The sequence below is a fragment of the Pezoporus wallicus genome, unplaced genomic scaffold, assembly GCF_028554395.1.
Source record: "Pezoporus wallicus isolate ANWC-B61680 ecotype Strahan unplaced genomic scaffold, APGP_CSIRO_Pwel_v1 contig_7866, whole genome shotgun sequence".
NCBI lineage: Eukaryota > Metazoa > Chordata > Aves > Psittaciformes > Psittacidae > Pezoporus > Pezoporus wallicus.
In genome coordinates, this window is record NW_026636013.1 from 2031853 (window position 1) to 2059489 (window position 27637).

Consider the following 27637-nt stretch of genomic DNA (forward strand, 5'->3'; position numbering starts at 1 on the left):
TATGGTATGGAACATTCCTTTGGCCAGTTGGGGTCAGCTGTCCCAGCTGTGTCCTCTCCCAGCTTCTTGTGTTCCCCCAGCCTCCTGACTAGCAGGGCAGCATTAGAAGCTGAAAAGTCCTTGACTTAGTGTAAGCACTGCTCAGCAACAACTAAAACATCAGTGTGTTATCAACATTATTCTTATCCTGAATCCAAAACACAGCACTGTATCAGCTGCTATGAAGAAAATTAACTCTCTCCCAGCCAAAACCAGGACAACTTGGAAAAACAAAATGTAGACAAAAACACCTTGGGGAGGCTGACAGGTACAGAAGTAAAGTGACATCAGTCAACTATAGGGAGGGGAATAAACCTAAACTGAAAAAAAAAAAAAATTACTATCATTCTTATTAAGTTAATGCAGGTACTTCACTAATTAAATATAAAAAAATAGGTTCAAGCTGTGTTTAGACTACAATTCCATAGCCATGTCCTGAAATCATTATCAGCTTAAACACTTTACACCTCCCCCCTTTCTCCATCCTGCTCGTAAAAGTGTTTGTGGAATTACAAGATGAACAGGACCAGTGAACTGGCCTGGGTTACAGATAATCCCCTAGGGATGGGGGAGGGAGAGAGAAATCAGCTCAGGACAGCCTTGTGAGCGCTGAACAGGCAGCCACCCTGAACACAGGGTTTGGTGGCCTTGTACATCTAGAAGAAAATTAATTCTTTCTTTAAGTTCTCCACATCTCTTAGCACTATTTTTAAAACGGAATTTTATAAACCCTTCAGGCTCACCTTTATGCTGGCCATATTACATACATTTTACCGACTCTATGGTAAGAACTATCTTTTTCTATCATTACTATCTAAAAAAAGAGATGTTATCTTGGTTTGCAGTAGCTACAATGAATCAGAAGTCCAGCTGAAGCACTTTGTAGATCAAGTCATGAGGAAAGGCCCATAACCCAGGTCACCTCAGCCTGGCAAGACCAACTATTTTTTTGTCTTTTATTTACAGTCAGATGTTAGCTAATAGGACTTACTGCTGTTGTTGCACTCAGTCCCGAGAAGACTCAGTATGATCATGTACCTGCAACAAGACTTAACAAAAGCGAGGCCCTATCTCAGCTGGGATCAACAAACACCACTAAGCAACACTTCACATGAATAGTTTGAGCAGGTTCCAGTAGTGTCTGTGCCTTCCTAACAGTTGACTCATTTATGAATCTAACAACATGGTAACAGAGATAAATAACCTTTTTGGTACACAGACCTTATAAACCCACACATCATTGCAAATCAGTTATTTCAAAGTCTTCAAGTTTTTCTGTATATCTCCAGAAGTTACAATAAAATACTGTTTCCTCCAAAAAAAGTCATTGGGAAAGTTGAAACAGGCTTTAAGCAGGAGGTGAAGGGTATGTGGTGGTGGTGGTGCTGTAAGATACCCTTGAAAAAAAATAAAATTATGGTTTATGTCTAGTAATGTATCTGCATATCACAGAGAAGGGTACCTTCCACTTCAGCATTTGAGACAAAAATCCCCCACACCCCAATCCAACTGATAAACCTCTGTGGCTATTTCTGACAAAGTTCCATGGAGATTTAACGTGATTCCTGACATACCATACATGGGACTGAAACAAAGCTAAGCAACAAACCTGGAGATGGTGTATTCCCTAACACATTGCTCCAGGTAATTTTCAATTTTTAATTTCTTTCCCCTTCTTAAAATTGCAAGGGAGTAAGAAGCCACTGCAAAGCTGAAGCTTTGAGTTGAGACTTACATAAAGAAAATTATTAAAAGGAAGACAAACGAACAAACAAAACCAAACAAACCTCATTTGAAAAAGTGTGTAAATACAGCTCTGAGAAATTAACAAAAACTAATTGTTTTTTAAATCAACTACCTCATATCAGCAGGGCCTTGAAAAAAGTAACTTGCTGAACACTAGAGAGCATCCCAGCACTTAAGTTCTTTCAGTAACTATCCAGGAGACAAAAAGCCCAATGTATGCTATGTATTAGTGCGTCTATTCTTCTGTAAGTCATAATGATGGAACTAGATTATCAAAGGGTTTTCAACTTCACCACTAAACTGGCTAAACAAGGCATGAATCATTATCTCTTTGAGCATGAAAAATCAAAACGTCGACTTAGAGAAGATACTTATCTTTGGATTAATGAAACAGTAGGTAGCAGCAATGAGCAGCAGCACATAGGTCCCGGCTGTGAACCAGTTAATATTACAGATCTGCCGGAGGCAATTGACGAAGCAGAAAGGAACTGACTAAATCACAGCGTGACTTGGAGCTGACGTCAATGTGTATCTTGTTTGGAGTTTAACTTTTCCAGTTCCCTACTTCAACACGATTCCAGGAAATCTAATGACGTCAGCCTTTTGAACTCAATTAGCTGAGGAACAGACCATTTTAACAGTGGAGGAGAAAACAAGCAGGCACTATAATACTTAAAATTTATCGCTCTCAAATTTGTTTTCATTCAGCATTTTCTTTAATAATGAAAGCACAGAGCTTATTTACAGTACTGAAACTGCACACTGTTTCTCTCTCAGCTCTGCTTAAGATTTTAGAGCTGAAATAGGCTTAAGAGTTTATTACTAAACAAAAAAAGCACTGTCATTTGTATAAAATAAAAAACAATTATAAGCATAGTAACACATATGACCATCTCCACAATAAGATGAATTTAAGTGGTGGATTTCTCAGCAAAATCCTGCATCTAATAGTAAAGATTAGTTGTCTGAATCAATCTGTGCAAGAACTCATGTACTAACTGTGATTTGTTTCCCCCCCAAACAAAACTGTTAAAATTGCCCTGAAATCCTACACTAACTAGATATAATCAGAAGCTATTTGTACAGTTTGAAAAATGAAAGAGTTATAGAAACAGGTTCTAAAGAAAATGTCAGAAATACCAACTAAGCACTGCTTAGACAGCCAAAAAGATAATGGAAAAGATTAACAAAATTTTTACCTGTTTCATCTCCTGTTACAGCCATGCTCAGCGTCTGCACACACGATTCTCCTGTTCCTCTACCAGAGCTCAGCATGAAGTGTTCCAAACTAGCAAGCATGTGCGGGACTACAAGCAAGAGCACTGACATCACAGTGACCTCACTTGCTTACCACTGTCATTAATATGCTCTGTCACTGGAACAGCTCACTGAAACTGCAGCCCAAAGAACTCCTTTTCCAGTAAGCCTTTTTTTTTTCCCCTCCTTTTTCCACATTTCTGTAAGCCTAGCTCTGTTCTTTTCCCCTGAATTATTCACAAAGCCAGAGAAAGCACTCACCACAAAGCTGCCTATAAAGCAAGACCTGAAAATTCACAGCACTGACTGACAGAAGTTAAAACATGGCTCTAGCATTCACAAATGAATCCAAATTAAAGTCACGACTGGATAGAAGACAGGGAAATTTTAAAAAGACATGCAATTGTTTTCATTGAAGCAGTTCTACTAAAAGGCAGAGACCTCTGCCAGAGAGACATGCAACACAGGAAAGCTTAATAAGATGTAACAATAGGTAAATGAAAGGCTGAAACTCCTTGCTTTGGGCGGGGGGGAAACCACAACCCACTCATTTAAGTTAAAAGCTTCAGAAAAGATTGAAAAAAGCTCCAACAAAGTCAGTCAACCTAAAGCTAGTGATTCCAGATGCTGTAAACAGTAATTCTGGGTAAGGGCTACCTCTCCCCCATTCCTTCCTTTTAAATGAAGTCCAGGAGGCCTGGTTGACTTAGGGTTTTTTTAATTAATAAAAACACAAAACTAAAAACTCAGCTGTAACAGAATTACTCTATATTTACACCAATTTAAATGAAATTTGTTTCAGACCAATAGTCCAGGCTCTGGTCTGTATGTAGGGCATAGCAAACTTCTAAGGCCTTTGTCTGAAATAAACAAATTCAGAGCGGTAATTCATCAGCTATGAAACTATGCCAAGGACAGAAATAATGGAAGCATCAGTGCAAAAAAGGAGTGCCCTGTGATTACAGGACCACTTCAGGATCAGATAAATAGAAGATCAGAACTGAAGCACGCAAGAAATACAAGCCTCAGATGTCAAATACCACTGTTCATATCGCTGAACACATCATAAAACACACACAGATCCCAACAGAATGATTTTTGAGACTTTTTTTTTTTTACGCACATTCTCACTAATAATTAATTCTGCTTCAACAACCAAAAAAAAAAAACCAACCAACAACCAAACCTTAAAATGTATTAGAAAACTGTCAGGACATCATAACTGCCTCTGATATTGCCTGTGAATGTAAACTTGGAGCAAATGGACTATCACTCGTGGATCAACACCTTTAGTACTTTTGTACTAACTCATTTTCCCCATCAGAGGTTATGAAAAAATATCAAGCACAGGGTTTATGTGATTATTGCACATGAGATTCATCAATAAATATTTCAGAAAAAAACATAAATACGTATACTATCTTAAACAGATCTTTCCTGCCCTACTATATTCAGGGGGGTTGCCTAGCATATTGGGAGGGAGGGGGTTGTTTGGGGGGGGGTGTTTGTGTGGCTTTCTTGTTGTTGGTTTTGTTTGGGGTTTTTTGTTGTTGCTTGGTTTTTTGCACAGTTTGTTTGTTTTGGTTGCTTGGTTTTGATTTGTTTGGGGTTTTACTTCCACGACAATTAAAATTTATATACCTAGAATCATTATAACAATATACTTAAGTGGGAAGATTACCAAGCAGAATGTTGCTTTCCTGTTATAATCTTTTCCCATTATAGTCACCTAATAGCACAGTATCAGGAGACGCGTCAACTACAAAGTGTACATAAATGACAAACGGACTACAGACTTTCTAGCATGGGCAAGATAAAAACATATTAGAGACTTATGTATCAAACTAATTCCATTGTCTCACTCCATCCTAAATAACTCAGGTTTGTTGATAACACACAATTATTATCACAAAGAAATTTGTATTACCATAAACATCCTCAGGTGCTTTCATACTCTTTTTATGTACTTTTTAAAAATTAAAGATATTTTTTAAAAGACTTTCTGGTATCAACAGCATATACGCTCAGGTGAAACCTGTTACCTTCTCATCATCCCTGAGTTGATGGTCACTTACTATTCCCTTTGTATTTTTCCCTTTATATATTATACACCATTTTTCTTCTGTGTCAACAGCTATGAGCATCATTAAATCATTTTGCTTGAGCCAACAGAAGAGAGAATTGCAACAAGTCAACTTCTCTAAGCATGTACAGAGAATAGATCAATTTAGTTAAAAGTATGTAGAAGCTTCCAGAAACAGGATATAGCAAGTATTCAGAAACTGTCTCTGAATCCATTTTGGAAATTTTCATCACAGGCAAGACACTTGATGGGCTACACCATCAGTGGAGCCCACCACTGAGACTTACTAGGGAGGTTAGAGGACAGCCCTGTCTAAAGACAACCCTGCAACAAACAGTCTGTAAAGGAAGCAGAGTCAAATGAAATTCCCAAGAACTGAAATGCTGCCAGATATAATCCCTAAATTCTGTGCTTCTTCGCAGACTGGGGAGATTCAAGGAAGCAACTGAAGAGCTGCTCATTCTGCCCCACCCACACTCCACCCCTGAAGCTCTGAAGACTCAAAGCAGTACATACAAACACTACAGTCAACCTGGAGAGACAAAGTCCTCTAATTTAAGGGATGTTTATGCACATATAGAAAACATGTTACTCATACTCAGAAAACATTAACTGCCAAAGTGAGAAATCTGTTTGTGGGACAGCCAAATGTGGATCTCAAGGCTTTGCTAAGTAAGTATTCATAATAATATTTAAGGAAGATATAACAGTACTCTCTGCATGTTGAAAACTAACATTTTGGCTAAGATTTTTTTTTAATATATTACAGTCCCAAAACTCCCTTGAAATGCTTCTGCAATGTTTTGGGAAGACAGTGTATTTCAGTGAAGAATTAACCTGAGGCAATAGAAGAATTAAAATTTGGTATCATTATTTAGCATTGCCTCAACAAGTTCAGATATCTACAAACTATTAGCTTTATCTACATCCTGGACTTCCTTTACAGCAAAGGGAAAGAAACAGACACAGACAGAACTTATTTCAAATATCCATATTAGGGTAAAAATGGCACCTCAATCTGGATTTCACCAACTATCTCAGATACCTCATCAGCCCCATGAACATATTTAAAGCCTTACTAGCTCTTTTCACGGTTTATTTCAGATAGCTGTTCTGGCTTAAGAAAGCTAAGGAAGCATTCATACAGCCCTCCCCACTTCTCTCATTAAAAAAAAAAATAGGGAAAATAAATTCCCTATATCATCCATGGACACCATTCATTTAGTGTCTCTGTACAGAAATCTCTTCCACATTTTCAAAGGTTTTCCCTCAGCATAACACAAATACCAACACTACTTTCCCTAATATAGGTAAGAATCCAAGATACCTTTGGTTCTCAATTTCTCTCAGCATTTCCAAAAGGCTGGGAACAGTAAGGTTCCGGAATTCACTATTCACAGTTCATTTCACATGTGTGCATGTTATAGGACTTACAAAGCGTTCTGCTGTGAGAAAACTAGATTCAGTAAAAGATCTCCTTTCTACTAGGAGTCATAAATTGCAAGGAAATTCTGCCTTAAACATATCCAAAGAACTTCAGATTGATTAAATGCTGAAAAAAAAAACCAAAATTAGTTTCATATTATCAAAAAAGATGCATCCTCAGGATCTCATTTCAACCGTAACAGTGCCTTTACTGCAATTAAAAATCTCTCTCCAACTCTGGACACAAGAACTCAAAGTAGAAAGTTATTTTATACTGTTATTTCCTCCTCATAAAACTTTCTAATCAAAAGAAGTAGCTGCTTTACTAAACAGAGAAACTGAGTCTCCTTTTAAGGCTGCCTTTCATTTTGTCACACAGGTACAATGTCAACACAAAAAGCCTTTTAAGAAAAACTGGTTTGCATAAAAAAAAACTAAAATGCAATTGCCTAATAAAACATACCTTGAACAACAACTTGGCTTCCTGGAACAAAATACTGTTGTGTGCTATGTGGTGATTGTCCTCCATATTGCACAATGGTAGCACCTGGCTGAGGAGCTCCCGAATTTGTCATTCCTAATGTCTGTAGTCCATGGACACCATCAGAGGCTGGATTAGAAATCTGGATTGCACCACCTTGAGTTATAGTAACTAAAGATAAAAAGAAGAAGTTAAGCAACAGAAAGAGATATTGCCTAAACATTAAAAAACACATTTTTCTCTTTAAAATAAACACCGCCTGATAGGACTCCTGCTCCTCTCCTTGCTTAAAATCAATTGTAAAATACAACTTGCATAATATTAATACTGATTTCCACAAATAGAAAGTCTGTCATGTAGTACATGCCATGTGTGTAACAGATAAAAAGCAGTGTTCCACACATTTTACCTCTACACTTTCAGAAGTATTAACCCTCCTAAAACAGTTTTAATACAAGAAAAAAATAAAAATAGTACCTTATAGGCATACAAACACAAAACTGACAAAGTTATTAAACAAGAAAAAAACTAAACAGCTATGTTTAGCAACACCCACAAAACAAAACCCAGGACAAAGGAAGAGCATCTAGACAAAGAGCGAGCTAGATCTGATGTTCACAAGCCTTTGCTTAGTGTGAGAGTAACTCTAGCCCAACAATGTTTTTCTAAGCTGCAAAGAGTTCAATACTTATATAAAAATAGAAACAAAACAAAGTTTGTGATTTTCCCCCCATATAATCAGCAATATGAAAGATATACTTTCCCCATTAAAAAAAAAATCATACTTTGTTGCTCATTATAATTAAATATTTAAGACAAAAATCAAATTCCCTACATAGGTTATTAATTGCATATTCACTTGGAAATTGGCATTGTCCTTGTTAATAGCAGAAATATCATAGAATGGTTTAGGTTGGAAGGAACCTTAAGATCATCTAGTTTCAACCCCCCTGTCACAATCACAGACACGTTCCACTGGACCAGGTTGCTCAAAGCCCCATCCAGCCTGGCCTTGAACACTGCCAGGGCATGGGGCATTTACAGCTTCTCTGGGAAGCCTGTTCCAGTGTCTTACCACTCTCACAGTATAAAGTATTTCTTCCTAATACGTAATCCAAATCTATCCTTTTTCAGTTTAAACCTATTATCCCTCATGCTATCACTATACTCCCTGATAAGGTTCCCTCCCCATTTTTCTTGTATGCTCCCTTTAAGTACTGGAAGAATGCTATAAGGTCTCCCCGAAGCCTTCTCTTCTTCAAGCTAAAAAACCCCAACGCTCTCAGCCTGATAAGGTTCATAAAGGAGATGTTCCAGGCCTCTGATCGTGGCACTCCTCTGGACCCTATCATGCAGGTTCATGTCAGTCTCACAGTGGGAGCCCCAGAGCTAAATGTAGTACTCCTGGTGGAGTCACATGAGAGGTGAGGGGGAGAATCACCTCCCTCGACCTGCTGGTCACACTTTTGATGCAGCCCAGGATGCAACTGATTGTCTGGGCTTCAAGTACATATTACCAGCTTGTATTTAGTTTACCACTCGTATTTAGTACCACCAAATCCTTCTCCTTAGGGTTGCTCTCAATCCTCTTATCACCCAGCCTGTATCAATGTTTGGGATTGTCCTGACTCCTGGGTCAGGACCTTGCATTTGGCCTTGCTGAACTTCATGAAGTTTGCATGGGCCCACCTCTTAAGATCCCTCTGTATGGCATCCCTTCCCTCCAGCATGTCATCCACACCACAGATCTTGGTGTCATCAGCAAATCTGCTGAGGGTGCACTCAATCTCTGTACATGTCCCCAACAAAGATGTTAAATAATACTGGTCCTAGTACAGACCTCTGAGGAACAATACTCATCACTGGTCTCCACCCACGTCGAGCCACTGAACGCAACTCTTTCAGTGTGACCACCCAGCCAATTCCTTATCCACCAAGTGGTCCACCTGTCAAATTCATGTCTCTTACATTAATTAAAATATTCTTAGAACTTTTAGATGAGAACCAATTCTCAAGAAGTAACAAACTCCTTTCTCCCCCAGAAAGGTATTTTTGAACTACAATAATTGTCATTGTACTTAAAGTGGTCTGAGATAGTACAAAAGTCATATATAAGTATAGATCCAGGATTGCCAGCTCCTGATTTCACTTTCAGATTCACAATATTGGATAACTTTCTTGAAGGTTAAGCTTTGGTTATGTGAATACATGATTCATTACACACTCATGTGAGTTTTGGAGATAGTTAATTTCAAAAGATCTGTCTTGACAAGAGTAAGTTATCTTAAAAGTGAAACATCAGATAACACTTCAAAGAGCACTGGAGATACTAACAGTTGATTAGTAAACTGTTATTGGTAAATTAGACAACATTAACTATTAGAAGCTCAGCTAATATTTTGAGAGTATAGTAATCTATCGAAATTGCCAAATCCCAGCAGCTAAATTAACTTCTTTTTGGAGAAAATGGGGAATTCCTCTCATGGTGGAGCAAGCACAGAGCCCTATCTGCAATTCAGAAAAAGGGTTCAGCAAGGACCTTGAGTCCTACCCTAATAATGGGGAACATGTGATGTAGGAAGTCCTGCACACAGGCTTCAATACGTTTTTCATGGTTAGGCTACCACCACAGGTGAGGCAAAACACCTGCGTTTTGTCAGTATTCAGTAACTAACATGACAGAACTACAGCAAACACAATAGGTTTCTAGTCAGATGAGGCTACAAGGCTCATACACAAGACAGTACCTTATGCAAAACTACCCATTTCCCTTAGAGAAAGATAACTCATATGTTGATGAAGGTAACAGAGACATTTTATCGAGCTGGTCATGCCTGTCAGTCTGTCTGCTTCCATAGTCTAAAGCCAAGAAGCTCTGGGGACAAAGATACTTGGAAACCATGGTAACATACTGTTTTGGCTGGCAAAAAGTAAGCAAAGAACAGCCATCACTGCTGTTAACAGAAAAAATGTATTTGTTTTTCAGAAAAATTTACTTATCAACATCTTCCAAAAAGAGGCATCCAAACACCAACATACAGTCAAAATTATATTTTCAACTAAACTGCCTTTCCTATGCAGAGATAGAACAGTAGAGAAAATAAGGAATGAGCAAATAAAGTAGCATAAGGCATGTGTGAAACCAGGGCACAGGACAGATGGCTGTAGTGACACTGCAAGACCAACTCTCCAATTCTTCATTGTCATGGACACTTTACAAGCTTAATGCATAAACTGCTGGATGCCTGTACAAGAGAACCCATGCAACTAATGCTAGTCAAGAAGAGATGAGTACTCACACAATAATTAAAAGCAAAAGTAAGGAGGTATTGACAGGAGACATAAAGGTAACACAGGTACATGTAGTGACCGTCTGAATCACATCCAGATTGAAATCAACACGAGTAATGCTGCATTCCCACACAGTGTTCCGGTTTTAGCTAACAACAGTTCCTGAGGATCATAGGACAGCTACTCAGAAATGCTGCAGATCTGTGCCTTACAAATTTAAAGACCAGAAGTGAACAGTCAAGCTCTCTTTGGTAAATTCCAAATTAAGACCCCCTCCATTACAAAGAGATGACCATCCTAGCTACCTCTTGGAAACAATTTTTCCTAACCAGAATCAGAGAATACACACATTCACTGGAGGAAAAAGATGTGAGATTTTAACTTCAAAAGTTGAACTAATAAAAGAAAAAAAAAATTATAATGAACAATAAATTGGGTAAGAAAAACCATTTCCATGAAGACAGATCTCTCAAAAGTTTTGAGCCAGCATCAGGAGTCTATAAAAGCTGACACTGCAACCTGAAGCAATGCCTCATTATGGATGAAAACTTATTTAACAACTTAAATTACCTTAAATACACAGCAGATGTTTTAGGCTATGTCTGTAATTTATTCCAAGCAAAAGCAGCATAAACCAGAAATCTATGCTTGGTTCGTGCAAAAGCCAAGTTTAAATTAAGATAAATGACATTTAATTAATTGTTTGTGGACTCTGTTTATTTAAGCATATGGTTGGTGATGTTCTCTGTTGCTTGAGTTTTCAAAAGTTAATGTCTGATTGAACAAAAAAGCAAAACCTATAAATTTCATTATTCTTTTATACACTTCCCTGTCACTATGATTTATAGCTATGCACGAACTGAAACATCTTTAATTAAGAATCACCTCCTGCAAGACACTCCTAGTATAAGTACAATTCTTGTTTCCTAGAGGAAATTACAATTAAAAAACCCTAAACTCTAATTTCTTACAAATCCCTCAGGTTTGAAGGCTCACTAGAACATAGTACAGACAGTATATCATTCCTTTTTAAGCCTTGAAACTGCAAATATATTTTTAACTAAACTTAAGCCAAACTAAAAATATAATTCAAAACTTGAAGAGTAATTTGGTCAAGAATACCTGTCACATTCTGTACCAGATAACTGTAATTTAGCATGACCACAAGTCCACTGAAAAGAGCACTTCAGATGCTGGACAGCATGAAGCAGACACCTATTTAGGTCTATAGGTTACAGAAAAGGTAAGAAAAGCAGCTTAGGAACTCAAGAAAAATGACCTTCTATGCTGAAGGGGTAGATAGGGAAATTCTGCTTTCTTAGAGTTGGTAAGTTGCATGAATTAAATAATTGAGGAATTGTAGGGGTGATAAGCCATTCTAGGCTCTTTTATATACTACTGCAATGTTTTAATACACTTCCTCTGTTCTCCTGTTTCGGGGCGGGGGGGGGAAAAACCCACATCAAAACCCAAAACAAAAAAAAACAAAACAAACAAACAACAAAACCCCTGTACAAATAAAGTTTTGTTTTATACATAATTGAAAAAAAGAGGTATTAAAAAGTTATCCCTTGGATAACATCTGATGAAGGCCAAAGAAGCTGTGGGGAGAGTTATCCAACATTTTTAAATAAGAGAATTAAAAAAAGAAACAATGAATCCATAGAACAGAACTGTGAATCTAGCTTTTAACTTGAATTTGGATGAAGTATCAAATGTTGGAGAACACAGTTTAGGTTAATTCTGCAGTTAGAGTGTTCATACTTGACAAGTGGAGAGGAAGAGACATAGTTCTTTTAAGAAAAAAGTTCAAAGTTAAGAAATAATTTCATACTCCAGCCTTAGACTTCACAATAGTTTAACTCACTAATTGTCATTTCATGTAATGAATAGCACAAAAAAATGTAAATTACAGCCATTGGAAACCACAATGATTTATAACACTGAATATTCACACAAAGTGCCAATATTTTTCATTTCACCTGAGCCTCATCTCCACATTTTTAATGCATAGGAGTTCTAGAAGGACAAAATCTAGCAACCAACAAACTTTACAAGAAACAGACTGAAAGTTTATAATGCCCATGTTAGGAAAAACTAAATACAAACGATCAAAATTATTTAGAAATACAGAAGCTCTCATTCTTTTTCATCAAAATCCAACATCTGCACTTCATTATGGAACTCTTAGAAACAAAGCTGTTCCTACATATGTTCTGCAACATCACATAGTATCTTTGGAAACATACTATATTGCCCTGTGTTAGAGTGATATAGGCCAGCTGGCATGGCCATTGCAGGAATTCCAGAAGGCACTCCTTCATCATCTGACTTTTCTTCTTCAATCTTTGGTATTGCAGGAGCATCTGATGAGAGTTCATTCAAAATTTTTCTTAAAAAAAAAAAAAAAAAAAGAAGATAATTTTATACATATAAATTCCATAACCATGAGAAAAATAAGGTTTTTATCAGACAGTTTTGCTGTAATATACAAGCTGCCTTTAAAAATTCAAATTAAAAGTCCTTACCGGTATGAAGGCCTTCTTGAAAGTATTTCCCTACGCTTTTGAGAATCAACTATCCCTTCTGATTCTGCAGATTCATCTGCAATCGATGCTGCCTGTAATAGTAAAGTTTCTGAAATTCATAACTTCATAAAAAAAATATAGCAACAGAGTAAAAGACTATTTAAAAAAAACCTTCTATGCTTGCATACATGAAGTTTGTGCACTTATTTAATGACTATTCATGTGATCTTGGACTTCTTTTACCAATGCAAGTCATAAATTATGAGGTTAGCAACATACAGTCATTTAGATGACATAGTCTATTTGAAAGAAAAAAATCTAAATAATCCAGGTTACTTTTTTGTAAATGACACCTAGAAAAAGTACTGAAGATGCATTTCTTTAAATATAGTATACATTTTAATTTTCTTTTAAAGTGAAATTAAACATTTAAAATACAGAATATTGCACTGATACACCTTAAAGAACAGTATACAATACAAAAGCCTCTTCACAACCACACCAAAGCTATTTAGAAAATGCATTTATTTACACATTTATTACACTTACCAACACATATTCATAAATACAAATACATTGCTGAGCAATACTCTGAAAATTTCAGAACCCTCTGACAAAGTTCAGTGCCTCCTTTTCTTAGACCTTTATTAGTAGTATTTTCGTAGGTTCTTTGTCTCTTAAAATTACCTGAGACAATGTTAAGGCCTGGAGCTGAATCACACTCTTTACCAGCAACTATCTTATTATACAGAACTGAAAGTGATTAGTGTACAAGGAAAACACCCTATTTTCTTGATTTTACTACTCAGAACTGCTGGAACTTAAGATTTCCAAACTGAAACAGTACAGTAAAAGCTAGTGTGGAAAATGACCTTTTCACATAAAGACAGACCAGACTGCAGTTTCAGAATAAGCACTATGTTAAGCTAACACTGAACAAACATGAGTTAAGTGACTAGAAGGCTCAAGTGTTTGAGCTGGAATCACTGTAGGCAGCACAGGGAAGTCAAGGAAGAACTCCAGAATTATTGCGGCTGCCAGACCTGGGTGCTTGGTGCTAGAAATAAATCTGTAAAACTACACCTTGAAAAAACTACAGGTTATTGCAGAATGAAATTCTCTTCACTGGTTAATTCTATTACTAATTCTATTCCAGTTTTATGTAAAAATACTAAATGTAGCCTCATTTTGCTGGGTAGTACTTAGGAAGCTTCATTAAAACTCTAAACTTGCCTAATAAAAGACCATCCAGAAATAATGAGAGGTATGTACTTCTGCCTGTCTACAGATGTATAGCTCCAAACCAGACTTCAGAGCTGACTGGCAGAGATACAAGAGCTTCAGGAATTTTGTATCCATCCTTCTGGAGGATGGACCAATGCTGACCAGCAAAGAGATCGTCTGAAAGTAATCTCCCCCCAGTACCCTACAGTGATCTGCTTGTTGATTGACCTTCAAGGCTCTGGCACAAAACTTCAAAACTAAATATTACATAGCCAAGAGCCTGGACATCCTCTCCCAAAACAGAGCTCTCATTCTGAAAGGGGAGATGGAAGGGAGATAAAAAAAATATGTATCTAATTGCTTCAGGACAAACAGCAAGACAAGCCCCTTAGTGCCTTTAAACCTTCCCATCCCACTAAGGGTTACCTATACCCACCCCTGGTTTGTGAAGATGGCCAAAAAAGTCAGGAACAGTCATACTTTGGGAAGAAGGTAAGGAAACCAAAAGGCAATTTAAGCATTTTAATGTGGAAGAGGGTATTTTGTGGAAGAAATGTCAAAAGTTCTAATTTTCGTCAAAACAAATAAACTTAATGTTCTAATAGCAAGCAACCACAGTCGCAATGCTGACCAGTGAAAAACAATGTCATTTTTTCCTGGACATCATTCAGACCTCAACTTCACTAAACTGCTGTGGTTTTTGAACAAACTTAACTTAGTCTGCCAATAACTGACGCACTACAGAGGGGATCAAGTAGAAAAGTCAAATAATAATCTTAACTTCAAACTTTCCAACAAGTAAAACAACATTAACAAAATAGTAAGGAACATGATATAGATAAGCCTTCCCTTAATCCAAAACCCAACAGCATTACAAAAAAAAAGGTTGAACATTTTCCAGTTTAAAGCTGCAGGTGTTAGAGGGAGAAGTCAAGCAAAACCTTAACATCAACTCTCAGCATACTTTTTTTTTTTTCTTGTAAAGTAAACTGATATTGTTTCCCAAGTTCCCTACTTTCTGGCAAAGATACAATATCAAGTTAAAGCCAAATGATCTGGAGGAAATGCTAGGTGGCAGGATAAATTACTTAAGAGGATCACAGAAGGCTAAACAACCTGTGTAATGGAGTCTTTTACAGCATCTTCAAGCCCTTCTTCTAGAGTCACCTTATTTGCTATTACCATGCTCAAATGGCACCAGAGCAAAACCCTGGAACTGACTAGTCAGTATTAATCAGGGCATAGCTTTCCTCTCTACTCCTTTGGGAAAGGGAAAACAGCCAGAGTTTACTCAATACAACAAATAGTCAACTTTCACTCCCCTAAGACAACACAGCAGCTGGCAAGAGATTCCGAAAAAATTCCTTCTTCTGAGCTTTGGAGCAATATGCATCCTGACTAGACTTACTTGAAGAAAAGCAGTGACAGCAACCTGGAATAACTGCAATATGCTTACCTAATGAAGTTTGCTCTGGTAAATTACAGTTAGAAAGAATTCCATTTTAAAAAATACTTATTTTGAATACTTTGCTTTGAGTTCAAGTTTGACCAAACCCAAGTCTCTTGACATCTACTGCATCTGTTTCAATAGCTAGAAATTCAAAACCTTGCAAGTCCCATCTACACCTACTCCTTACAAATAAAATATTCAGTATTTTGCCAAGGTTTTATTCTTTTTCTCTAATCTCTAAAATAAATCCTACTTACGTATGCCTTCTTAGTCATTGCACTTGAAAGCTAGTAAGTCTGAAACATTGAAGGTGGCTTCACAAGAAGACCGACAATGCATGTTATTTCCTTAACATGTTCAATGACTACAGGTCAAACAGCTCACGCATAACAGGTGTATATAGCCTTTCTTATCAGAGATACCAATTCTATCTGCAAAGAGCAATTCAGTTGACATTTCACAATCAGATTTTAAGAAAACTAGAACAAAGGCATTCTTAGCTACAAGAAAAAGGCCAATGGGAGGCCAAGTCATTTTCAAAACGTTGCAAGTCAATTTTCTCTGGTCTTTTTCCTATTTAAAAGCTCAGGAATATCTTAAGCATTTTGCACTGGTCCTTGTTTTTAAACATCAGCAACATTAAATATGTGAAGATTTGCCAAATACATGTTTACGTTGAGGCTGCCCTTATTTTTGGTCTTTTCATATCCATACCCACAAAAAGCAATACCAGATGGTCTAAAAGGGCCTGCTAAAACCAACAAGTAATCATTTCACTACAACACATTTACTTCCATTACACCTAGATCCTCTCCAAAAATAGTGTATGAGATATTTGCAAATTTATGAGTACACAGTCTCATTAGAAAAGTGATGGTCATAGAATTAAAAGAAAAAAAACAGACATAAAAACTGCAAGGTACACTAATGTAAGGCCACATTACTATACAAATTTGCTGTTTCGTATGTTCAGGGTTCCAAGACACAATTTCTTACCAGGTAAACAGGAAGCATTAAGGAATCACTACACAGTGCTTGCAGAGCTGCTACTGGTTGGAATTTTGCCACCTACCTCCCCATTTCCTGCACCTTATGAGTAAATCTTACAGAACTGGTAGGAATGAAGAGAAACTGGAAATGGAGTTGGGGGGAAGAGTTATCAGTTACCAAATATTCATGAAATGTAACAATAAAAGAGCTAACCTGAACAGCTTGCATGTGTGGTGACTGAATGACTGAGGGCTGTGTGGCTTGAATGACAGCCTGGCCATGAACTGTTTGACCAGAAGGCAAATGCACTAGAGTTAGAGCTGGAGATCCTCTTCCAGCACTTGATGCAGCTACAGAAACCTGCAAAAATTACAACCATCATGTTTAAGTAACATGCCTTAAGACTTCAGCAGATGCTTTTAGAAGTGATACTAAACAAACTTGTTTTGATGCCATATTTAAAATAGCTTAGATGTGTGTAGTTATCACACATAGAAAGATACTAGTTTTATTAGTAAAAGTTTGGTGGGTGTCTTTGTAAATGGTATGGAAAGCTTAAATCTGACCCCTAACAAATTGCAAATCTTTCTTCTTTCCTTTTTTTCCTGTGACTTCATGTTTTCTTTTTAAGTAGAAACAACCCTAAGGTATCACACACTAAATCTGCTGTTGCTAGCATGAAGGTTAGGAAGAAATACAATAATATCAATATTTGCTGAACTAGTATGTCACTGCAACAACATAGAGGGCAGAATGTCTTAATCAGGAAAAAATAAATTAAAGAAAATGAAAAGAAAAAAAAGCCAGAACTGTTTTCGTTTTGCTTGCTTTGCTAGGCAAGAAGGTAGGCTTTCCAGATAGATGTCTCCTCAAGAGACAAGAGAACTATTAAGACAGCAAAAAAACATCAACTCTGTTAAATAAAGCAATACACTGATTTCTAAATTGATTTAGTTTAATAAACACTCTTTATATATATATATTTACATATCAAGAAAAACAGTGTTGGAGTGTATCAATATTTCAATATGACAACAAAAATTAAAGAACAGCTGAATCTTCTTTAAGCCTAGCACAGCTGAAGAAACTCTTCCATCCAGTAATAATTTGATCCCTTTTTCTGATGATGTATTAGAGCACACACAGCTTTCCCCAGCCCTTGGTTCTAAACCATCAGTAATGAGGATGGGTTAAGAAATAGTTATACACCTACACGCTAAGAAATAGTTCAATATTTATGTTGTTCCTGTTAAGTCTTTAACAGAAACAAATCCTGAAGCAAAGGGAAAACACTACGATGTCAAGTTCTGGGTGATGAAGCATCTCTAAACTCAGAAGAGAATGACAAACATAAATCATATGACAGTAACAGATCTTGTGTTTTTCAAAGCAAACTGCATTGAAAAAGCCTTATTTCTATATTCTGCATGCACAAGAATAGACCCTGACTCATATCTAAAATTCTGGTATTATTCCCTTCCCAGCTTTGTTCTCAGACCCAAAAGGTATCTGGTATGAGAAGTAAAGGTAAGAATAGATGACAAAGAAGAGAAAAACATGATGAATGCTGAATATTATAAAAGTTAAAGAAAGTTTTCTGTTTTTCTGTGTTCACACTGAAGGGATTTTTAAATACCAAATATTAAAGAAGCTTTCACTCCTGAATGATTCCTTGTCTGGGAAACATTCCTTTCTTTAGAGAAAGTTTTTAACTGCTATTAAGATGCACTACTATCAAAAAGACCAGATGTTGGCTCAGATTATCTTGAAGAAACAATGTTTATAGGAAACAGAGACAGGATCTTGTCAACATTTACTATGTGATTGTTCAATTGTCATGGTAAACTGAACCACTTTTCAGGAAATAGAACAATTGAGGGCATTCCCTGAAATGGAAACAATTATTCTTTAAATGACATTTAAATGGCTCCTGGGTCAGAGCAATCCCAGGCACAGCTACAGGTTGGGCAGAGAAGAGATTCAGAGCAGCCCTGTGGAGAAGGACTTGGGGGTGTTGGCCGATGAGAAAATGAACATGAGCCATCTTCAGTGTGTGCTTGCAGCCCAGAAAGCCAACCGTATCCTGGGCTGCATCAAAAGGAGCGTGACCAGCAGGTTGAAGGAGGTGATCCTGCCCCTCTACTCTGCTATTGTGAGACCTCACCTGGAGTATTGTGTGCAGTTCTGGTGTCCTCAACATAAAAAGAACATGGAACTGTTGGAACAAGTCCAGAGAAGGACCACGAGGATGATCAGGGGACTGGAGCACCTCCCGTATGAAGACAGGCTGAGAAAGCTGGGGCTGTTCAGCCTGGAGAAGAGAAGGCTGCGTGGAGACCTCATAGCAGCCTTCCAGTATCTGAAGGGGGCCTATAGGGATGCTGGAGAGGGACTCTTCATTAGAGACTGCAGTGATAGGACAAGGGGTTAACAGGTTAAAACTTGAACAGGGGAAGTTTAGATTGGATATAAGAAGGAAATTCTTTCCTGTTCAGGTGGTGAGGCACTGGAATGGGTTGCCCAGGGAGGTTGTGAATGCTCCATCCCTGGCAGTGTTCAAGATCAGGTTGGACGAGGCCTTGGGTGACATGATTTAGTGTAAGGTGTCCCTGCCCATGGCAGGGGGGTTGGAACTAGATGATCTTAAGGTCCTTTCCAACCCTAACTATTCTATGATACTGTGATTTAATGGCAACATGTAAACAGGACATACAAACCTTCTTCCCAATCTAAAAACCAAATACTAATATTATCAGATAGGTATTTGAGATTGAGATCTAGAAAGTCTCCAGAATCTGAAGAGTATGATCTATTTTGTGTCACAGCTGACATCATCCTAAACCTAAGCTTCAAGGAAAGACAGATCAGGTTAAATGCTTACAAAATATGCTAACTTTTCAAAACATTACAAAGGTAATTTCATCAAACCTTTCCACTTACTACTGTCTTCGCAAGAGCTGAAATCTGATACAATACTCTGTGTATCAGAAAGAACATTTTGAGTACAACACAAAGAAGTACAAGGTGAACAGTTTATGAGTTTCCTTTCAGTACACAATGGGTCAGGCACCTACAATCAGGCAGTAATCCAGTACTCAAGATTAAAAAACACTATATTCATTTAAAGCCACTTATTCAGTAGAAACACACAAGAAAAAGAGAAAACCATACTCTTTTAGACTGAAGTTTACAACATGACAGATGAAATCATTTTGTTCCCAATAATTCAGGCAAGAGACTAAATGGGGGATAGAGGTGAGGGAAGAGAAGACAGTAGCATTTTAAAACTGGATCAAACCAAAACCAATTTGCTTGTTCATTTACATTTATATCCATTTTAAACAGTTCAATTTAATTGCTTTTTGCTGAGTTTCCACATATATCCAAAGGTTGCATAATGTATAACCTACACATTTTTCTTTAAAATGTCTGCAATTATTTTGTTTTAGGTTTGTTTTCTATGACTAAGACTGAAATAAAATATTTCCAACTTGTGGATCAAAATTGTTTTAATGATTTCTAACATTTATAAAAACGCACATTTCCCTTTGCATTGTTTTCAAATTGAATATTCTTCTGTTAACTAAAATACCAGTACCTTTTGATGCTATCATATGTAAATGCTGACTGAAACAGACTTGGCAAAAAAATTACTTTCTGACATCAGTGATGAGCAATGCTACCTTTAACATCATTACTTCAAGGGCTGTCTGGCACAAAGACTGAAAACAATCCACAGAAGCAACTCAGGAACACAAAGGGGAAGGGGAAGCATAACACATTAAGCGTCTGGTTAAAGAGTGTAAGGGTTATGTCCCTAGCAATGGCAAAGAGACTTAGATCTTATAATGTCCTTTTGGATTCTTTCCTCTTAGGTATGCAACTGTTAAGTCTAATGGTTTCAACAAGTATCAACCATGTATTCCGTTGGCAAAAGAAGATCATGAACTATCTTCATACTGAGGTTCATAACCTTCATAAAGACATTACTCATCATTATCTGATTTCAAGATGCACTGCCCATCTGAACAGTCATACTGTGGATATACGCACTCTCATTGCCCAAGGTCAGATAACATCTCCCTACATTGTACTAGAGGTTACATCCACACTCAACCCCTCATGCCTTAAACATTGCTGATATGAAGTGCACAGTACAGAGCTTCATCCTAGTACTGTCCCTGCTGTAGAATCTAAACACTACAAGGACTCCAGAAGTGAAGTGAAAAGAAAAGTACTTATGGGAAAGGAAAAGACAAGGCAAACCCATCCTGAATTCACCTAATGAAAGAGCAAAGCATTCACTGCACTCAGGCACTGAGTAGCTTCTACAAGTAAAAGCTGAAGATAGGGATGTTTTGGTCAATTCCACAGCTAATGTCAAAAAAGCAGCACATGGTTTTAAGGAAGACAAGGTTAGGCCGATTTCAGTCATTTGGTGACATACCTTAAGTAATCATAAAATGGTGACAAGGCTGCAGGTTTATAATCCTCTAACATCAGCTTAGCTAAATATCATGGACTTGCATTTGGCAGACTGATTTTATAGCCATACCTAAAACAGTCTGTCAGACTTCTGCAGGGCTCAGTCTGTTGGGAACAAGATTTAACACAAGGTTTGATGGCAAGAGGCCACAAGGATAATACCCCTTAGGTGCTAAACCTGAGCAGTGCCAACCTGGAATGGCTATGCACTCCAGGCTCTGGAAAACTCTGACAGCAGCTCTCATATTATAAATCTCTATCAATATCTAGTCCAGGACCAGCATGGAAAGGTCAAAAGATGGTAATTCAGACCAAGGCAGCAGACAACTCTACTGACAGACAACGAGACAAAGTTCACAAAAAGTGATTCAAAGAACCAAAGAAAGATGTAGGATTACAGGAAAAGAAAAAAATCACAACTGAAAGTATTTTTGCCAAATCTGAAAAAGGTCCAAGTACATTGCTCTTACATTTTTACAGTTAGATTTAGTGTAGCTGAGCACAGGACAACACAGAATGCAGTAAGGCCTCTAGAAATGCTGCAAAAGGAACATCTAATTTGTCTGTGAATACCAATCAGATATATAACTGCTCCAAGATACAAGTTTGGCTACCACAGCATTATCAGAATATTCTAAATAGAGTTAGCTTCCTCTTAAGAACAGCCCTGTATGTATTCATGTAAGATCTGTGCATGTGAGCGAGGACTTATGGAGCCCATCTCAAAACAGGTGGAGAAATATTCAATCTCGCACCTTTGTTCTTCACTGAAAAAAGGCATTAAGCTTCTCTACAGGTTTTCTGTACATGTCCAACAGCTTCTAAAGACAATCACCAAAATTTTTATGAATTAATATTTTCTTACCCACTTCTTTTGGAGGCTGGATCTTATTGAAATGACATTGAAAACATATTTAAAACAATACTGTGTCAATTCATTAACTGGCTAAAAGTGAGGGATGCAAGAAACTCAGCTATAAATTATTTCACATTACTTATTTTTGTTTAAAAAAAATAACCTTTTCAAGATAGAAAAATGACAATTTTGCCACAGTGGATGAAAGATGCGTCTCATTTTTTATATTTCTAATTCACTCATTTCTGCTTTTGCAGAAGTAATTTTACTTTCATCACCAAAAATGCATTAGCAGTATCTATTACACAAGCTAGGGAGAAAACAAAACAAAACAACAAACAAATAAAACAAACAAGCAAACAAACAACAACAAAACCCCACAAACCCCCAAACCATCTTTTCTCTACTAATAAAGTAAGAAAATAAAACACATGAAATTCCATCTGAACATAAAAATCCTACCCCTTTTTACTGTGAGGACAATCAACCACTGGCACAGGTACCCAGAGAGGTTGTAGAGACTCCATCCTTGGAGATGTTCACAACCCAACTGGATATACTTTCTGACATCAGTGATGCGCAATGCTTTATCATTACTTCAAGGGCCGTCTGGCACAAAGACTCTCTGGCACAGTCCTTGGCAGCCTTGGCTGGCTGAACCTGCTTGTGCAGGGGGATTGGACCAGATGATTCAAGAGATCCCTCAACTATTCTGAGATTCTTACAATACACAGAAAACTATAAATACAGTACTTAAAGATAACATATTAAAATGCTTCACTTTTGACTTGACAAAACCAAGGTTGAACCACTTATTTGGCTGAAAAAAAAACCACAAAATAAACAAAAAAGAAAACCCCAGAGACGTCTGTTAATTTCAGTGATCATGGATGGACCACTTCTCCTATGAAGAAAGGCTGAGAGAGTTGCCGTTGTTCAGCCTAGAGAAGAGAAGGCTCTGGGGAGACCTTATTACGGCCTTCCAGTATTTAAAAGGGGCCTATAAGAAAGACAGGACCTGTTGTGACAGGACGAGGGGTAATGGCTTTAAACTAAAAGAGGTGAGAATCAGGCTGGATATGAGGAAAAAATTTTTTACAATGAGGGTGGTGAAGCACTGGCACAGGTTGCCCAGAGAAGTGGTGGATGCACCATTCCTGGAGACATTCAAGGGCAGGCTGGATGTGGTTCTGGGCAACCTGATCTAGTTGAAGATGTCTCTGCTCATTGCAGGGGGTTGGACTAGATAGCTTTGAAGGTCCCTTCCAACCCAAACTATTTCATGATTTTACCTTTAAGCAGGAACCCAGTCATTCTTTTCTCACATTTCTGCACATCTGCAGTAAGTTAGTAGGGGAGATGATTGGAAGTTAGTCCAAGGTACATTTCAGCCACTTTAAGTTGTTTTCTCTTAATTGCACTCCTCCAGAGGCCAAAGAGGGAGAAAGAACTACCTGCACCCTTCTGTAACAGTCAAAATACACAGACTCTGGACCAACAGCACAGCCAAGAATTCCTCATAAACACCCTAATCTTCCCATCCTGCACCAGCAAAAGCAGACAGATGTCCCACACGCGGCCCCTGCCTTGAGCAGGGGTTTACCTCACAGTGTCTACCTCCAACCATCACCATGACAAAGCATCTCACCTTCTGAGCTTGCCAGGTAGGAACATAAGCTAAGAAAGTCCTCCTCATCTTAAACCAAAGAAATGTCACAATAAAGTCTTTCAGCAATAAGCTTTCTGCCTGTTTTACTGAAGGAAATACTGTGGCAGTTCAGCCTCAAGCTCTAAGGGGAGGTCCGGACTCCCAGCTGCGGCCCCCAGGCCCTGACCTGGGGAACAGCAGTGAGGGGGCAGCCAGTGAGGCCTGGAGCACTGCTGGACAGCTGAGGGGGCAGGGCTGTCCCCTGGAGGCCCCCTACTTCACTGCTGGTTAGACTGGCACAACTGCATCAACACCAGTTTTCTGGCACTGTCCATCCTAAGGGAGGGAAATCGCCTCCAGCTACGACTGCAGAGCAGTGCTGGCTCCCTGGGCCATTTGACCAAAAAGAGGGACTCCCAAATGTAAACTCTCAACTGTTATCCTGAGCCTTCAAACTGAAGTGCACGTGTTTCATTTTAGTGCTGATGGACTGAGATCCATTGGTACTTCAGTTACTAGTTCTAATTGAAACATTTGAGGCCTATTGCAGTGTGGCTGAAGCTTCACACGTACTCAAGCATTAAATGCAGATAAACACAAAAAAACGTACTCCCGGGGAACCCATCGGAAGCCTTCCAACAGCATTAGTGGCAGCTTTGTCATCATGAAAAATCCCAAGTGACAGAATTGACAGGTATTTTCTTCAGAGACTATTGCACATGCCAATAGATTTTACATGTAAATCACACTGTGAAGTTAGGGCACAAAATCTGAACTGAACTATCAAAGAAGAAATATGGGGATTACATCTACAGAGCAAACCAAATAAACTTATTGGTTTCATATTCCATTCTTACAGGAAAACAAACAAACAACCCCTCCTACCCTCCCTCCAAAAACCCTGCAGTATTCCTAATGCTGCACGTATCAAAACCACAACAAATGCCATAGGTTACAAAGCTAACAAATAAGCATTCATAAATACTTTGCAGTCTACTTTGTGTCTGAAAGAGCACATAAAAAGCAGCTGCATTCAGCCTGAAAATGCAGATCAATTATCTAACATACCAATACATGCATCAAAACTTATCAAGTAACTTCTAAATTCCAGTGATGAAGAAATTCTACAAGACGTCTTTTAAATCAGTTCCTTTCTTTCATAAAGTGTTTTTGAAGATCCTTCTAAGGGGTCTATACAGACTCCTGAAGTAATAAATCTTAATACTGGCAAGTATGCTACCTCTCTTAAGCACTGAACCTTTCAGTACACATTTTTAATGTTTGAGGGTTTATTACTATGTCATCTTTCATCCATTAACTAGCAAAGAATAATCCAGGTATGACTACCATACAGAATATGTATATTTTTAGTACTTCAGACACTGTCATTGGATGCACAGGGATAAAACAAAATAAGCATACATTAAAAATGTACTTCCGAAAGAATTAAACACATTCTGTACAAAAATTAGAACTAGGGAAGAACCATGCTTATTTTTAATTCATATTTTAATTTTTGTTATACAACACTTCTTCAAGATACAGATGTTTTAACTATGTTCGATCTTGAAAGCACCTTAACTCTTTAAGACCCTATCCTCATCTCCATCACAAACACAATCATCTTGGAAAAGTGAAAAAGAAAAAAAAAAGTGCCTACCATTCAGTCTGAAAATCCTGGTCTCCTAAAAGTGCTACTTTATAACAGACCTCGTGTTATACTAGCTCTTAGTTAAATACCACATGCGCAGTTTTCCATATACCTTTGCTATTTTTTCCTATTTAATAACAAGACTTACAGAACAAGAGAACTCCATATAAATGAATCACTCAAAAATCATAGCTATTCTGAATAGCTACCTCTTTATTGATTCTTCTCATCTTTCCATATTTCAGCTTACCTCAGACCCTTGAGAAATATGACTTCGGCCTGGCTGATTCTGAAGACGAACAGCATCTCTCTCTGGCATACAATCCCCTGCACTGTCATCCTGTTGTGATTCAACCATTTCCATGGTCATCTGTCTAAAAGTAAGCACATGCACATCTAAATAATGCAGTACAGGGAGGTATATCAGGCACATAGGGAGAAAAATGCAATTCCAGACCATTTTATATTTGGAGGAGACAACTAACAACTTAACAGAAAATAAAAGATTCCTTTAAAAACTCCAGACTAACCGAGGTCCTTCTTTCCTTTAATATGAGGTTCCCCCATATTAAAATATTCATTCATATAGCCAGGAGCCCTAAAACAAGAACTTTGGAAAGCCACAAGGAGAGGCAGTACTAGAAATGGCTCTCAGGAGAGGGACAAGCACAGAGGCCTAGGCTCCCCTGCAGTGAGTGCTCCAGAGAAGCCCCAACAGCACTGCTCACAGCAGGTCCCTTGTGCTTCACATCTTCCACTGGCCAAGGCTCAAGCTGTCCAGCAGCCATGTGCTGCTATGGCCCTCTCAAACCTTCCAAGATACCAAACCTCAGCTGGGATCTACAATTGAATTGCCTGTAACTACTTGGAGCTTAAGACACACGATTCTTCCCACTCTACAGCTTTAGAAGAAGGGTAAATTGCATACAGGAGTAAGCAATTCCTTGACCCTCAATTTAAACTATGAGTTTAAATGCCACAGAGAAAGCTTCCAAATATATCTGCTATATAAAAATGCAATTACCTGGCAGTTGCTTTTCTGTATTTCTTGACATACTTAGTCATACCGGAAGTTGTGAGTTTTAAAACAAGAGCTTGGTTCTCTTCGGCTCCCTCTCTCTCCTACCAAAGCCTGCACTGAAGGTGCAACATTGAACAGGTGACGTCACAAACATTGCCACAGCAATAGGTCAGTTTACAAACAGAACAGAGACAGGACAGGGTCAAGCAGAGAACCCTGCAGCATGCTCCCACCTACCTACTTAAACAAGAAACTGAGGCCACAAAAGGGAGATGCTACAGTTGTGGGATTTAAGAGGCAGCAAATCTTGTTTCCTCTCTGTTGGTTATTGTAAGTCAAGGATGGCAAGCCCATCTGAACTCAAAAGTTCAACTCTTTTATCTGGCTGACAGTTCCTGCAGTTTCTGCTCAGGTCCTACACTAAGAAATGGAAGAGATGGGGAAGGAAGCCTCCCACGTGCCTGACCCCAAGTTGCACATGTTAAAAGTTAACTACATTAAAATTAATTAAATGTAAACCCAGCTCCATTTGCTGCACTATTTTACAGAATATTCCACAATTTTTGAGGAGAATAAATAATTCTTTTTATATTGCCCTTTTTGCATAGAATAAAGGCATGAAAAAACAAAAGGAATCCAGTCAAAAGATGCCAAGAAGCATAGCTCAAGCTTATATTCCTCCAATGGTATTCTGCAGACCAGACTTGGCTGCTAGCGGCAGCCAAGCTGTACACATTCAAGAATTTATGGGTTAACTTTAGTGTTTCTGCCAAAAGAATTTACATAATCTATGCCAGTATCAATTCAGATTAGATTCAGGAGACATTTTACACCTAAAATCTTTTTACATTCCTGTCCTGTTAGTTTCTTATTACCTTTTTCTTTAGATACAATCTAATTAAAGATCTACTGAAATTTACCAAAGTTGAACAACTCTGGGGAGAATGTTTTCACCAAGTTTTCCACCATAATTTTCCATAACAAGATGTTTATCATTCCAGTTTTATGCATAACAATAATAAAGTAGGAAAAAAAAAAAGTTCCTACTTAGTAAGCTAGGACCATCCAGAGTCTCAAACATGAAAGCTCCACCTGTTTCATGTACAAATGCCTCCATAAGCTACACAACATCTCACACACCAAGGAAAATTAAATCATGCATAGGTATTGGCAAAATATTAATTGCAAAATCTCTCTTCCTAAAGGCGAGACTATAGTCAGAATTAATTCACTTTAGACAGGTCCTGAAGTAATTTCTTAACCAAAGCCATCTGTCATACATAACCTACTGTTAGGGAAAAACAAAACAAAACACCACAAGTGCTTTTATTCCCATTGAGTGCATTGCACAGAAACTTTACATAGAGCACCATTTTTCATATTCTAAAAATAAATAAATAAATAAAAATAGGGTTTAATTTCTAAATTTTAGCATTATTCCTGATTGCAGAACACTGTAATA

General features: G+C 37.8%; 1 protein-coding gene across 13 annotated transcripts in view; it reads right to left on the reverse strand.

Moving 5' to 3' along the window:
* CREM (cAMP responsive element modulator) overlaps positions 1–26462 on the reverse strand; it is a 32238-nt gene extending 5776 nt beyond the window's left edge. For 2 of the 13 annotated variants that reach the window (XM_057398878.1, XM_057398877.1), the window contains exons 1-6: positions 26179–26462; positions 25405–25528; positions 16728–16874; positions 12851–12942; positions 12572–12714; positions 7014–7202 (exon numbers count right to left, since the gene is read on the reverse strand). In XM_057398878.1, the coding sequence (XP_057254861.1) occupies positions 7014–7202; positions 12572–12714; positions 12851–12942; positions 16728–16874; positions 25405–25528; positions 26179–26219 (736 nt within the window). In that variant the 5' untranslated portion in view covers positions 26220–26462. Of the gene's footprint in view, positions 1–2984; positions 3192–7013; positions 7203–12571; positions 12715–12850; positions 12943–16727; positions 16875–23503; positions 23648–25404; positions 25529–26178 lie in introns of those variants that run through there. The other 11 variants (XM_057398874.1, XM_057398873.1, XM_057398875.1 and 8 more) reach the window with 11 other exon arrangements.
* Between the last annotated feature and the right edge of the window lie 1175 nt (positions 26463–27637).